A 13,857-nucleotide genomic window follows, 5' to 3' on the forward strand; every position below is an offset into this window, starting at 1 on the left:
ACAGCCACGTGTCAGGGTATCCACAGCAGGAGGCAGGTAAGTGCACAGCCTCTGCACAGCCACGTGTCAGGGTATCCACAGCAGGAGGCAGGTAAGTGCACAGCCTCTGCACAGCCACGTGTCAGGATATCCACAGCAGGAGGCAGGTAAGTGCACAGCCTCTGCACAGCCACGTGTCAGGGTATCCACAGCAGGAGGCAGGTAAGTGCACAGCCTCTGCACAGCCACGTGTCAGGATATCCACAGCAGGATTCAGGTAAGTGCACAGCCTCTGCACAGCCACGTGTCAGGGTATCCACAGCAGGATTCAGGTAAGTGCACAGCCTCTGCACAGCCACGTGTCAGGATATCCACAGCAGGAGGCAGGTAAGTGCACAGCCTCTGCACAGCCACGTGTCAGGATATCCACAGCAGGAGGCAGGTAAGTACACAGCCTCTGCACAGCCACGTGTCAGGCTATCCACAGCAGGAGGCAGGTAAGTACACAGCCACATGTCAGGTCACAGAAGTTATATTGTTACAGTGTATCAGTGCAGGTAAAATGTACGTGCCTGGAACCCTGGATACAACTGTGACAAGTCTTCAGCTGTGAGAACGGTTACTCAGGAGGATATTCTATAGCTGGTATATACGTGGAGAAGTCTGACATCTGCCTCTCTTGTTATTTTTTGGGGTACAGAGATTTCTCTATTTGATGACGACACATCACAAATGATTCTCCTAGAAGCCTGCGCCAGGTAAGACTCTGCACCCCATCAGCCCCTCATTATAGACGGGACACGGCGCCATCTAGTGCCGGTATCACTATAGACGGGACACGGTGCCATCTAGTGCCGGTATCACTATAGAAGGGACACGGCGCCATCTAGTGCCGGTATCACTATAGACGGGACACGGTGCCATCTAGTGCCGGTATCACTATAGAAGGGACACGGCGCCATCTAGTGCCGGTATCACTATAGACGGGACACGGCGCCATCCGGTGCTGGTATCACTATAGACGGGACACGGCGCCATCTAGTGCCGGTATCACTATAGAAGGGACACGGCGCCATCCAGTGCCGGTATCACTATAGACGGGACACGGCGCCATCCAGTGCCGGTATCACTATAGACGGGACACGGCGCCATCTAGTGCCGGTATCACTATAGACGGGACACGGCGCCATCTAGTGCCGGTATCACTATAGACGGGACACGGCGCCATCTAGTGCCGGTATCACTATAGATGGGACACGGCGCCATCTAGTGCCGGTATCACTATAGACGGGACACGGCGCCATCTAGTGCCGGTATCACTATAGACGGGACACGGCGCCATCCAGTGCCGGTATCACTATAGACGGGACACGGCGCCATCCAGTGCCGGTATCACTATAGACGGGACACGGCGCCATCTAGTGCCGGTATCACTATAGACGGGACACGGCGCCATCCGGTGCTGGTATCACTATAGACGGGACACGGCGCCATCTAGTGCCGGTATCACTATAGACGGGACACGGCGCCATCCGGTGCTGGTATCACTATAGACGGGACACGGCGCCATCCGGTGGTTGTATATGCGCCATTGCACCTCTTTGGATATTACGTAATCTTTACTGTATTTCAGATTTAAACCCCAGAAAGATGAGATTCCCACCTCCGGCGCAGTCGTCATGGAGATCACCCTAATGACGGGGCTTCAGGCCAATGAGCAGGAGCTCAGCAAGGTAATGACTGGGGGCGGGGTAAACGTCGTCCAGGAGGCGGGAACTGACGAAAATTCGATTTTACTCTATTTCCAGCTCATGAACAGAGCCGATCAGTTTGTCCGGGACGCCAGGATAGAAGACTGGAAAATCATCCTGCATTTTGATTCAGTAAGACCCATAATAAGCCATGTATTATCTGGCTCTGCCCCCTGTAATAAGCCGTGTATTATCTGGCTCTGCCCCCTGTAATAAGCCGTGTATTATCTGGCTCTGCCCCCTGTAATAAGCCGTGTATTATCTGGCTCCGCCCCCTGTAATAAGCCGTGTATTATCTGGCTCCGCCCCCTGTAATAAGCCGTGTATTATCTGGCTCTGCCCCCTGTAATAAGCCGTGTATTATTTGGCTCCGCCCCCTGTAATAAGCCGTGTATTATCTGGCTCCGCCCCTGTAATAAGCCGTGTATTGTCTGACTCCTCCCCCTGTAATAAGTCGTGTATTCTCTGACTCCTCCCCCTGTAACAAGCCGTGTATTATCTGGCTCCGCCCCCTGTAATAAGCCGTGTATTGTCTGACTCCTTCCCCTGTAATAAGCCGTGTATTGTCTGACTCCGCCCCCTGTAATAAGCCGTGTATTGTCTGACTCCGCCCCCTGTAATAAGCCGTGTATTGTCTGACTCCTTCCCCTGTAATAAGCCGTGTATTGTCTGACTCCTTCCCCTGTAATAAGCCGTGTATTGTCTGACTCCGCCCCCTGTAATAAGCCGTGTATTGTCTGACTCCTTCCCCTGTAATAAGCCGTGTATTGTCTGACTCCTTCCCCTGTAATAAGCCGTGTATTGTCTGACTCCTCCCCTGTAAGAAGCTGTGTATTATTTGACTCCACCCCCTGTAATAAGCCGTGTATTGTCTGACTCCTCCCCCTGTAATAAGCTGTGTATTGTCTGACTCCGCCCCCTGTAATAAGCCGTGTATTATCTGGCTCCGCCCCTGTAATAAGCCGTGTATTGTCTGACTCCTTCCCCTGTAATAAGCCGTGTATTGTCTGACTCCTCCCCCTGTAATAAGCCGTGTATTGTCTGACTCCTCCCCCTGTAATAAGCCGTGTATTGTCTGACTCCTCCCCCTGTAATAAGCCGTGTATTGTCTGACTCCTTCCCCTGTAATAAGTCGTGTATTCTCTGACTCCTCCCCCTGTAACAAGCTGTTTATTATCTGGCTCCGCCCCCTGTAATAAGCCGTGTATTGTCTGACTCCGCCCCCTGTAATAAGCCGTGTATTGTCTGACTCCTCCCCCTGTAATAAGCCGTGTATTGTCTGACTCCTCCCCCTGTAATAAGCCGTGTATTGTCTGACTCCTCCCCCTGTAATAAGCCGTGTATTGTCTGACTCCTTCCCCTGTAATAAGCCGTGTATTGTCTGACTCCTCCCCCTGTAATAAGCCGTGTATTGTCTGACTCCTCCCCCTGTAATAAGCCGTGTATTGTCTGACTCCTCCCCTGTAAGAAGCTGTGTATTATCTGACTCCTCCCCTGTAATAAGCTGTGTATTATCTGGCTCCGCCCCCTGTAATAAGCCGTGTATTGTCTGACTCCTCCCCTGTAAGAAGCTGTGTATTATCTGACTCCTCCCCTGTAAGAAGCTGTGTATTATCTGACTCCTCCCCCTGTAATAAGCCGTGTATTGTCTGACTCCTCCCCTGTAAGAAGCTGTGTATTATCTGACTCCGCCCCTGTAATAAGCTGTGTATTATCTGACTCCACCCCCTTTTATTAGCCGTGTATTGTCTGACTCCTCCCCTGTAATAAGCCGTGTATTGTCTGACTCCTCCCCCTGTGGTAATCTGCATATCCCCTCCCCTGGGCAGGTCTCTTCGGATGATTATGTCTGCGCTCCCTTGTACGTCTGGAGGATATTTAATGTGGCGTTTATGAGCCCCGGAATATTCAAGGTCTACGACTACCAGGACCCGAGTGAGTGATAACCATCTCCGCGTATCGGGGGAGCACCCGACTGTACGACAGCACCCGACTGCACGACAGCACCCGACTGTACGACTGCATGACAGCACCCGACTGCACGGCAGCACCCGGCCGGGCACTGCCCAATACAGCAACAGCACCCGACTGTACGACAGCACCCGACTGCACGACAGCACCCGACTGCACGACAGCACCCGGCCGGGCACTGCCCAATACAGCAACAGCACCCGACTGTACGACAGCACCCGGCCGGCACTGCCCAATACAGCAACAGCACCCGACTGCACGACAGCACCCGGCCGGGCACTGCCCAATACAGCAACAGCACCCGACTGCACGACAGCACCCGACTGCACGACAGCACCCGACTGCACGACAGCACCCGGCCGGCACTGCCCAATACAGCAACAGCACCCGACTGTACGACAGCACCCGACTGCACGGCAGCACCCGACTGCACGACAGCACCCGACTGCACGACAGCACCCGGCCGGGCACTGCCCAATACAGCAACAGCACCCGACTGTACGACAGCACCCGACTGCACGGCAGCACCCGACTGTACGACAGCACCCGGCCGGGCACTGCCCAATACAGCAACAGCACCCGACTGTACGACAGCACCCGACTGCACGGCAGCACCCAACTGTACGACAGCACCCGGCCGGGCACTGCCCAATACAGCAACCCGACTGCACGACAGCACCCGACTGTACGACAGCACCCGGCCGGGCACTGCCCAATACAGCAACAGCACCCGACTGTACGACAGCACCCGACTGCACGGCAGCACCCGACTGTACGACAGCACCCGGCCGGGCACTGCCCAATACAGCAACAGCACCCGACTGTACGACAGCACCCGACTGCACGGCAGCACCCAACTGTACGACAGCACCCGGCCGGGCACTGCCCAATACAGCAACCCGACTGCACGGCAGCACCCGACTGTACGACAGCACCCGGCCGGGCACTGCCCAATATAGCAACCCGACTGCACGACAGCACCCGACTGCACGACAGCACCCGGCCGGGCACTGCCCAATACAGCAACAGCACCCGACTGCACGACAGCACCCGACTGCACGACAGCACCCGGCCGGCACTGCCCAATACAGCAACAGCACCCGACTGCACGACAGCACCCGACTGCACGACAGCACCCGGCCGGGCACTGCCCAATACAGCAACAGCACCCGACTGTACGACAGCACCCGACTGCACGGCAGCACCCGACTGCACGACAGCACCCGACTGCACGACAGCACCCGGCCGGGCACTGCCCAATACAGCAACAGCACCCGACTGTACGACAGCACCCGACTGCACGGCAGCACCCGACTGTACGACAGCACCCGGCCGGGCACTGCCCAATACAGCAACAGCACCCGACTGTACGACAGCACCCGACTGCACGGCAGCACCCAACTGTACGACAGCACCCGGCCGGGCACTGCCCAATACAGCAACCCGACTGCACGACAGCACCCGACTGTACGACAGCACCCGGCCGGGCACTGCCCAATATAGCAACCCGACTGCACGACAGCACCCGACTGCACGACAGCACCCGGCCGGGCACTGCCCAATACAGCAACAGCACCCGACTGTACAACATCACCCAGCTATACCTGCACCCTAATAAAATTCAGAGTGAGCTCAAAGAAATCTCCACCAAGTCTCAGTCTGGTGTAATATCTCAGTGTGTGGAGCAGCGATGCCGGGATATTATACAGAACCTTCAGGGGGCAGGACCTGGGCTTGGTTAGTTATAGATAAGATGTAATGTCCATAGTATTATCATGTGGCATCGCAGACACAAAGGCTCTGTTTTCCCTGGAACTGGTGGCCTCACATCCTTCTCTGCAGGGGATCAGGGGTCTTCATCCAGCGCTCAGCATCCTCATAGTTTTTAGCGAGTGTATAAAACACAGAACTTCACCTCGATGACGCCTCCCGCTCAGTGCGTGGCTGCCTTACTCCCCGGGCCGCACGCGTGGCTGCCTTACTCCCCGGGCCGCACGCGTGGCTGCCTTACTCCCCGGGCCGCACGCGTGGCTGCCTTACTCCCCGGGCCGCACGCGTGGCTGCCTTACTCCCCGGGCCGCACGCGTGGCTGCCTTACTCCCCGGGCCCGTTTTTCAGCAGCCCGTGTGCTGCGGTTACTGCAGAGCGTCCAGGGCTTCTACCCCTTCATCTGCCGCTGTGACAGATCGCGGTTCTCCTCTCGGTATATAGCGCCATCATGTTCCATAGCGCTGTACAGGGACATTACATGGAGCCCCACCCCACCCGGGCACTTACCTGTCACTTACCTTCCTCCCTGCAGCCCTGGAGTGTCACATCTTCTACAATCCCTTCCTGGACGAGAACCTGGTGAAGGTCTGCTCCGGAGACTCCTGCCGCTGCCTGGAAGGTAAAGGGACTGGAGAATGGGGGCGGGGCGTCATAGAGCAGGGGGCGGGGCGGCCGTAGAGCAGTGGGCGGGGCGGCCGTAGAGCAGTGGGCGGGGCGGCCGTAGAGCAGTGGGCGGGGCGGCCGTAGAGCAGTGGGAGGGGCGGCCGTAGAGCAGTGGGAGGGGCGGCCCTAGAGCAGTGGGAGGGGCGGCCCTAGAGCAGTGGGAGGGGCGGCCCTAGAGCAGTGGGAGGGGCGGCCCTAGAGCAGTGGGAGGGGCGGCCCTAGAGCAGTGGGAGGGGCGACCGCAGAGCAGTGGGAGGGGCGGCCATAGAGCAGTGGGCGGGCGGTCATAGAGCAGGTGATGAGGTGCGGCGACATAGGGAAGACATTACGCATCATGGGACAAGGAGAACACCACCCCCCTCCTCCCAGCGACCACCGCCCCCCTCCTCCTCCTCCTCCCAGCGACGACCACCGCCCCCCTCCTCCTCCTCCTCCCAGCGACCACCACCGCCCCCCTCCTCCTCCTCCTCCCAGCGACCACCACCGCCCCCCTCCTCCTCCCAGCGACCACCACCGCCCCCTCCTCCTCCCAGCGACCACCACCCCCCTCCTCCTCCTCCCAGCGACCACCACCCCCCTCCTCCTCCTCCCAGCGACCACCACCGCCCCCTCCTCCTCCCAGCGACCACCACCGCCCCCTCCTCCTCCCAGCGACCACCACCCCCCTCCTCCTCCTCCCAGCGACCACCACCGCCCCCCTCCTCCTCCCAGCGACCACCACCCCCCTCCTCCTCCTCCCAGCGACCACCACCGCCCCCCTCCTCCTCCCAGCGACCAACACCCCCCTCCTCCTCCTCCTCCCAGCGACCACCCCCCTCCTCCCAGCGACCACCACCGCCCCCCTCCTCCTCCCAGCGACCACCACCCCCCCCCTCCTCCTCCTCCCAGCGACCACCGCCCCCCTCCTCCTCCCAGCGACCACCACCGCCCCCCCTCCTCCTCCCAGCGACCACCACCGCCCCCCCTCCTCCTCCCAGCGACCACCACCCCCATCATCAGTAGTAATGGCTGAGCTTCTTTCTCCACAGGTGAATGTTCCAGGATGAGGAGATTGGATGTGAATCTGACGGCAGAGCAGAGGAGGGAAGCGGCCTGCCAGGGGGAGACGGCCTATGGTGAGACACTGCTGAGGGTCTGGTACAGTGTATCAGTGCAGACTATCCCCTGTCAGCTGGGCACCTACTGTCTGTGTGTGACCAAATCCTTCTCTCCATATCAGATGCAACGTATAACACGCCCGGCCCCCCGTCACCCCCACAAGTGGGGGATCACACTCTGCAGAGCATCTCACCATTTTATTCATTGTTTGGTCCAAACCAATGCAGACACTTAAAGGGTTAATAGAGAAGTTGTGTTACACACGTTGAGGGTTGTAGTTCCTCTGGGGGGTCATTTATGGGGTCTTACTATTATTTAGGCCTCGCAGTCGCCTGAAAGCCGAGTTCTCCCTCAGAGTTTTGGGGATTTTCATGAAAATGAGAAAAATCGCACCTAAAGTTCTGCGCCTCGTGACATCCGAGAAAAATGAGAGGAGGCGTAAAATATCACCCGACATTCCGGGAATGGGAATTATACTTCCTGTCTGGAAAGCAGAACTTTTCAAACTTTGGCAAAATTTTTTCATGAATAAACACAAAACTCACCAGCAAAATGTCTCAACTAAACACGAAGAGCAAAGTGTCCCGAGAAAACCATCCGGAAATCACCCGGACCAGGCCCCAGCACCCGGGCCCCAGCACCCGGGCCCATGACCGGGCCCAAGCACCCGGGCCCATGACCGGGCCCAAGCACCCGGGCCCATGACCGGGCCCATGACCAGGCCCCAGCACCCAGGCCTATGACCAGGCCCCAGCACCCAGGCCTATGACCAGGCCCAAGCACCCAGGCCTATGACCAGGCCCAAGCACCCAGGCCTATGACCAGGCCCAAGCACCCAGGCCTATGACCAGGAACAAGCACCCAGGCCTATGACCAGCACCCAGGCCTATGACCAGGCCCCAGCACCCAGGCCTATGACCAGGCCCCAGCACCCAGGCCTATGACCAGGCCCCAGCACCCAGGCCTATGACCAGGCCCCAGCACCCAGGCCTATGACCAGGCCCCAGCACCCAGGCCTATGACCAGGCCCCAGCACCCAGGCCTATGACCAGGCCCAAGCACCCAGGCCTATGACCAGGCCCAAGCACCCAGGCCTATGACCAGGCCCCAGCACCCAGGCCTATGACCAGGCCCCAGCACCCAGGCCTATGACCAGGCCCCAGCACCCAGGCCTATGACCAGGCCCCAGCACCCAGGCCTATGACCAGGCCCCAGCACCCAGGCCTATGACCAGGCCCCAGCACCCAGGCCTATGACCAGGCCCCAGCACCCAGGCCTATGACCAGGCCCCAGCACCCAGGCCTATGACCAGGCCCCAGCACCCAGGCCTATGACCAGGCCCCAGCACCCAGGCCTATGACCAGGCCCCAGCACCCAGGCCTATGACCAGGCCCCAGCACCCAGGCCTATGACCAGGCCCCAGCACCCAGGCCTATGACCAGGCCCCAGCACCCAGGCCTATGACCAGGCCCCAGCACCCAGGCCTATGACCAGGCCCCAGCACCCAGGCCTATGACCAGGCCCCAGCACCCAGGCCTATGACCAGGCCCCAGCACCCAGGCCTATGACCAGGCCCCAGCACCCAGGCCTATGACCAGGCCCCAGCACCCAGGCCTATGACCAGGCCCCAGCACCCAGGCCTATGACCAGGCCCCAGCACCCAGGCCTATGACCAGGCCCCAGCACCCAGGCCTATGACCAGGCCCCAGCACCCAGGCCTATGACCAGGCCTATGACCAGGAACAAGCACCCGGACCCAAGCACCCAGGCCCAAGCACCCAGGCCTATGACCAGGCCCCAGCACCCAGGCCTATGACCAGGCCCCAGCACCCAGGCCTATGACCAGGCCTATGACCAGGCCCCAGCACCCGGACCCAAGCACCCAGGCCCCAGCACCCAGGCCTATGACCAGGCCCAAGCACCCAGGCCTATGACCAGGCCCAAGCACCCAGGCCTATGACCAGGCCCAAGCACCCAGGCCTATGACCAGGCCCAAGCACCCAGGCCTATGACCAGGCCCAAGCACCCAGGCCTATGACCAGGCCCAAGCACCCAGGCCTATGACCAGGCCCAAGCACCCAGGCCTATGACCAGGCCCAAGCACCCAGGCCTATGACCAGGCCCAAGCACCCAGGCCTATGACCAGGCCCAAGCACCCAGGCCTATGACCAGGCCCAAGCACCCAGGCCTATGACCAGGCCCAAGCACCCAGGCCTATGACCAGGCCCAAGCACCCAGGCCTATGACCAGGCCCAAGCACCCAGGCCTATGACCAGGCCCAAGCACCCAGGCCTATGACCAGGCCCAAGCACCCAGGCCTATGACCAGGCCCAAGCACCCAGGCCTATGACCAGGCCCAAGCACCCAGGCCTATGACCAGGCCCAAGCACCCAGGCCTATGACCAGGAACAAGCACCCGGACCCAAGCACCCAGGCCCAGCACCCAGACCTATGACCAGGCCCCAGCACCCGGACCCAAGCACCCAGGCCCCAGCACCCAGGCCTATGACCAGGCCCAAGCACCCAGGCCTATGACCAGGCCCAAGCACCCAGGCCTATGACCAGGCCTATGACCAGGCCCCAGCACCCAGGCCTATGACCAGGCCCCAGCACCCAGGCCTATGACCAGGCCCCAGCACCCAGGCCTATGACCAGGCCCAAGCACCCAGGCCTATGACCAGGCCCAAGCACCCAGGCCTATGACCAGGCCCAAGCACCCAGGCCTATGACCAGGCCCAAGCACCCAGGCCTATGACCAGGCCCAAGCACCCAGGCCTATGACCAGGCCCAAGCACCCAGGCCTATGACCAGGCCCAAGCACCCAGGCCTATGACCAGGGCCCAGCACCCAGGCCTATGACCAGGCCCAAGCACCCAGGCCTATGACCAGGAACAAGCACCCGGACCCAAGCACCCAGGCCCAGCACCCAGACCTATGACCAGGCCCCAGCACCCGGACCCAAGCACCCAGGCCCCAGCACCCAGGCCTATGACCAGGCCCAAGCACCCAGGCCTATGACCAGGCCCAAGCACCCAGGCCTATGACCAGGCCTATGACCAGGCCCCAGCACCCAGGCCTATGACCAGGCCCCAGCACCCAGGCCTATGACCAGGCCCAAGCACCCAGGCCTATGACCAGGCCCAAGCACCCAGGCCTATGACCAGGCCCAAGCACCCAGGCCTATGACCAGGCCCAAGCACCCAGGCCTATGACCAGGCCCAAGCACCCAGGCCTATGTCCAGGCCCAAGCTCCCGGACCCAGGCCCAATCAGTCCCCAAAGTATTTTGCCTCTCGCTTCTCATTTAGTCCCATAGTAACCAGGGTGTCCAGCTCTACAATCAGTCAGATGGAGGGGCGGGGCCTGCCCCCGTGACATCATCACAAGCATCGGCTGCTGACCAATCACACCAGAGCTATCCATCTCTCTCCTATCAGCACATGGGGGGCAGCTTCCTGGTGATGGGGGTCTGTGTGGATTATCTGTGTATATACAGGGGTAGGGGTAAGTGTACGTGTGTGGTTATTACATTAGAACGAGCTCCAGGAGCACTGAGCTGAGAGCAGGGGGAAGGCTGCACAATACAAGAGGAAGGAGCAGGATTCCCCTAACTAATCCTTAAAATTCTCTGCCCTACAACATATCAAAAGTTTTTAAGCCCGACGGCTCCTTCCTGCACTGCGACAAGTGACGACAAGTCTCACTAAACAAATTCTTTTCTTCTCACCCTCCACAGCTTATAAAGTGCAAGCGACCACATCCGAGGTGGAGGGGGAGTTTGAGAAGTACACGGTGACCATTGTGGACATCTTCAATAAAGGTGAGTCTTCTCAACTGATCCCTACCCCTCTCTCCCTCTCGCCCCCGTTCCCCGCCGCGTCCTCTCTCCTGTCCCCCGCAGCGTCCTCTCTCCAGCCTCCCGTCCCCCGCCGCGTCCTCTCTCCAGCCTCCCGTCCCCCGCCGCGTCCTCTCTCCCGTCGCCCGTCCCCCGCCGCGTCCTCTCTCTCGTCGCCCGTCCCCCGCCGCGTCCTCTCTCCAGCCTCCCGTCCCCCGCCGCGTCCTCTCTCCAGCCTCCCGTCCCCCGCCGCGTCCTCTCGCCAGCCTCCCGTCCCCCGCCGCGTCCTCTCGCCAGCCTCCCGTCCCCCGCCGCGTCCTCTCGCCAGCCTCCCGTCCCCCGCCGCGTCCTCTCGCCAGCCTCCCGTCCCCCGCCGCGTCCTCTCGCCAGCCTCCCGTCCCCCGCCGCGTCCTCTCGCCAGCCTCCCGTCCCCCGCCGCGTCCTCTCGCCAGCCTCCCGTCCCCCGCCGCGTCCTCTCGCCAGCCTCCCGTCCCCCGCCGCGTCCTCTCGCCAGCCTCCCGTCCCCCGCCGCGTCCTCTCGCCAGCCTCCCGTCCCCCGCCGCGTCCTCTCGCCAGCCTCCCGTCCCCCGCCGCGTCCTCTCGCCAGCCTCCCGTCCCCCGCCGCGTCCTCTCGCCAGCCTCCCGTCCCCCGCCGCGTCCTCTCGCCAGCCTCCCGTCCCCCGCCGCGTCCTCTCGCCAGCCTCCCGCCCCCCGCCGCGTCCTCTCTCCAGCCTCCCGTCCCCCGCCGCGTCCTCTCGCCAGCCTCCCGCCCTCTCTCCAGCCTCCCGCCCCCCGCCGCGTTCTCTCTCCAGCCTCCCGTCCCCCGCCGCGTCCTCTCTCCAGCCTCCCGTCCCCCGCCGCGTCCTCTCTCCAGCCTCGCGTCCCCCGCCGCGTCCTCTCGCCCGTCCCCCGCCGCGTCCTCTCGCCCGTCCCCCGCCGCGTCCTCTCGCCCGTCCCCCGCCGCGTCCTCTCGCCCGTCCCCCGCCGCGTCCTCTCGCCCGTCCCCCGCCGCGTCCTCTCGCCCGTCCCCCGCCGCGTCCTCTCGCCCGTCCCCCGCCGCGTCCTCTCGCCCGTCCCCCGCCGCGTCCTCTCCTCACACCTTCCCTCCTGTGTTCAGGTACGGCCACTGTCAAGGCCAAGAAACAAGTTCGTCTCATCAAGAAGCAGACGTGCAGCGCGCTGGTCCTGCAGCCCGGGGAGCAGTACCTGGTCATGGGGAAGGAAGGACTGCGCATCCGCGGAGAGCGAGAGTTTCAGTAAGTACCGCGTCACATGACCAGAGCCCCCCCCCCCATTACTGCCAGATAACTCCCATCATCCTCCTGCAGGTACGAGTATCCCCTGGACTCCAGCACCTGGGTGGAGTGGTGGCCGGACCCATCGTCCTGCAGCCGTCCTTCCTGTCAAGACGTCATCTCCACGCTGGAGGAGTTCTCCGAGAACATCCTGCTGGAGGGCTGCCACGTGTAGCCTCCTCGCTGCAGCTTCGTTACGTTGACTTTTTTTTTTTCATTCAATAAAGACATAAGATGATACAATGTAAATAATGAAACTCGTGGAGCAATACCAGACATGGCCAGGAGGGCGGCGCTGCTGCACCTGAAGCCTCTGCACACCTCATGGGGCACAGCTTGTCACACGAAATTACCTGCGTGGACATAGAATCGGAAGCTGTCATCACAAAATCTGTTTTTGTGGGGTCTGGCCTTTAATGATGACGTTTATATTGTGTGGACGGAACGTTCCGGAATCAGAGATTTGTTATTCTTAGTGCGGGATGTTACTCTGTAACACAATGAGATAGGAGACGCGACCATACAAACGCCATGTCATCCAAACAATAAAGTCTGTGCCACAAAAAATCTTCCTAAAAACATAAATGTATTTGGTTCAGATAATTTATAATATAATCACAGGACAAATGGGGGGGGGGGGGTGAGCTCCGCGCTCCCTGGCTACACAGCGTCTAGGTCCAGCATCGCCTGCGCATAACCCCAGAACATCGGAGGAGCCCGGGAGCAGGGGATGAAGCCCCCCCAAACACCAGCGCGGCCTGGAGAAAGGATGAGCCGGAGATATCCCACCCGGACTAGTGGAGTCTCAGCAGCAGCAGCAGGAGAACTGCACCCCAACAGCAGAAAGCCCGAGCTCCAGCATCCAGACATAGGGGGCACCCCGCACACGCAGGACGCCCCGCACACGGCACACGCAGGACGTCCCGCACACGCAGGACGCCCGGCACACGCAGGACGCCCCGCACACGGCACTATAGGGTTACGGGGGGGGGGGATATAACCTCTTATCCCCGGCGCTTGTCACTACAGAGTTACACGGGGGGGGCGGGGGTGTAATCTCCTCTCTGGTCACTATACGGTTACACAGGGGGGGGGGGGGGGCTTGTAATCTTCTATCCGGTCACTATAGGGTTACACAAGGTGGGGGGTGTAATCTCCGGTCACTATAGGGTAACACGGGGGGGGGGGGGTGTAATCTCCTGTCCGGTCACTATAGGGTTACACAAGGGGGGGGGTGTAATCTCCGGTCACTATAGGGTTACACGGGGGAGGGGGGGTGGAGGGGGAAGTAATCTCCTCTGCGGTCACTATAGGGTTACACGGGGGGGGGGGGGGGGGTTGTGTAATCTCCTCTCCGGTCACTATAAGGTTACACGGCGGTGGCTGATCCATTACATGGAGGGGATTACAGGTGGGATCAGACTGAAGGCGCAGGGGGCGGAGCCTCTACACTAAACAGGTCAAGGTATCAGGTGCCGGATCCCTACAGTATGGAG

General features: G+C 60.8%; 1 protein-coding gene across 1 annotated transcript in view; it reads left to right on the forward strand.

Moving 5' to 3' along the window:
- Positions 1 to 12,946, forward strand: part of LOC140109595 (complement C5-like) — a 27,908-nt gene extending 14,962 nt beyond the window's left edge. Inside the window, exons 8-16 of the mRNA XM_072132102.1 lie at positions 680 to 737; positions 1,613 to 1,712; positions 1,788 to 1,862; positions 3,560 to 3,665; positions 6,004 to 6,090; positions 7,163 to 7,249; positions 10,968 to 11,051; positions 12,184 to 12,322; positions 12,395 to 12,946. Of these exons, the coding sequence (XP_071988203.1) occupies positions 680 to 737; positions 1,613 to 1,712; positions 1,788 to 1,862; positions 3,560 to 3,665; positions 6,004 to 6,090; positions 7,163 to 7,249; positions 10,968 to 11,051; positions 12,184 to 12,322; positions 12,395 to 12,536 (878 nt within the window). The 3' untranslated portion in view covers positions 12,537 to 12,946. The remainder of the gene's footprint in view (positions 1 to 679; positions 738 to 1,612; positions 1,713 to 1,787; positions 1,863 to 3,559; positions 3,666 to 6,003; positions 6,091 to 7,162; positions 7,250 to 10,967; positions 11,052 to 12,183; positions 12,323 to 12,394) is intronic.
- The last annotated feature ends 911 nt before the right edge of the window (positions 12,947 to 13,857 follow it).

The sequence above is a fragment of the Engystomops pustulosus genome, unplaced genomic scaffold, assembly GCF_040894005.1.
Source record: "Engystomops pustulosus unplaced genomic scaffold, aEngPut4.maternal MAT_SCAFFOLD_228, whole genome shotgun sequence".
In the NCBI taxonomy this organism is placed as follows: Eukaryota; Metazoa; Chordata; class Amphibia; order Anura; family Leptodactylidae; genus Engystomops; species Engystomops pustulosus.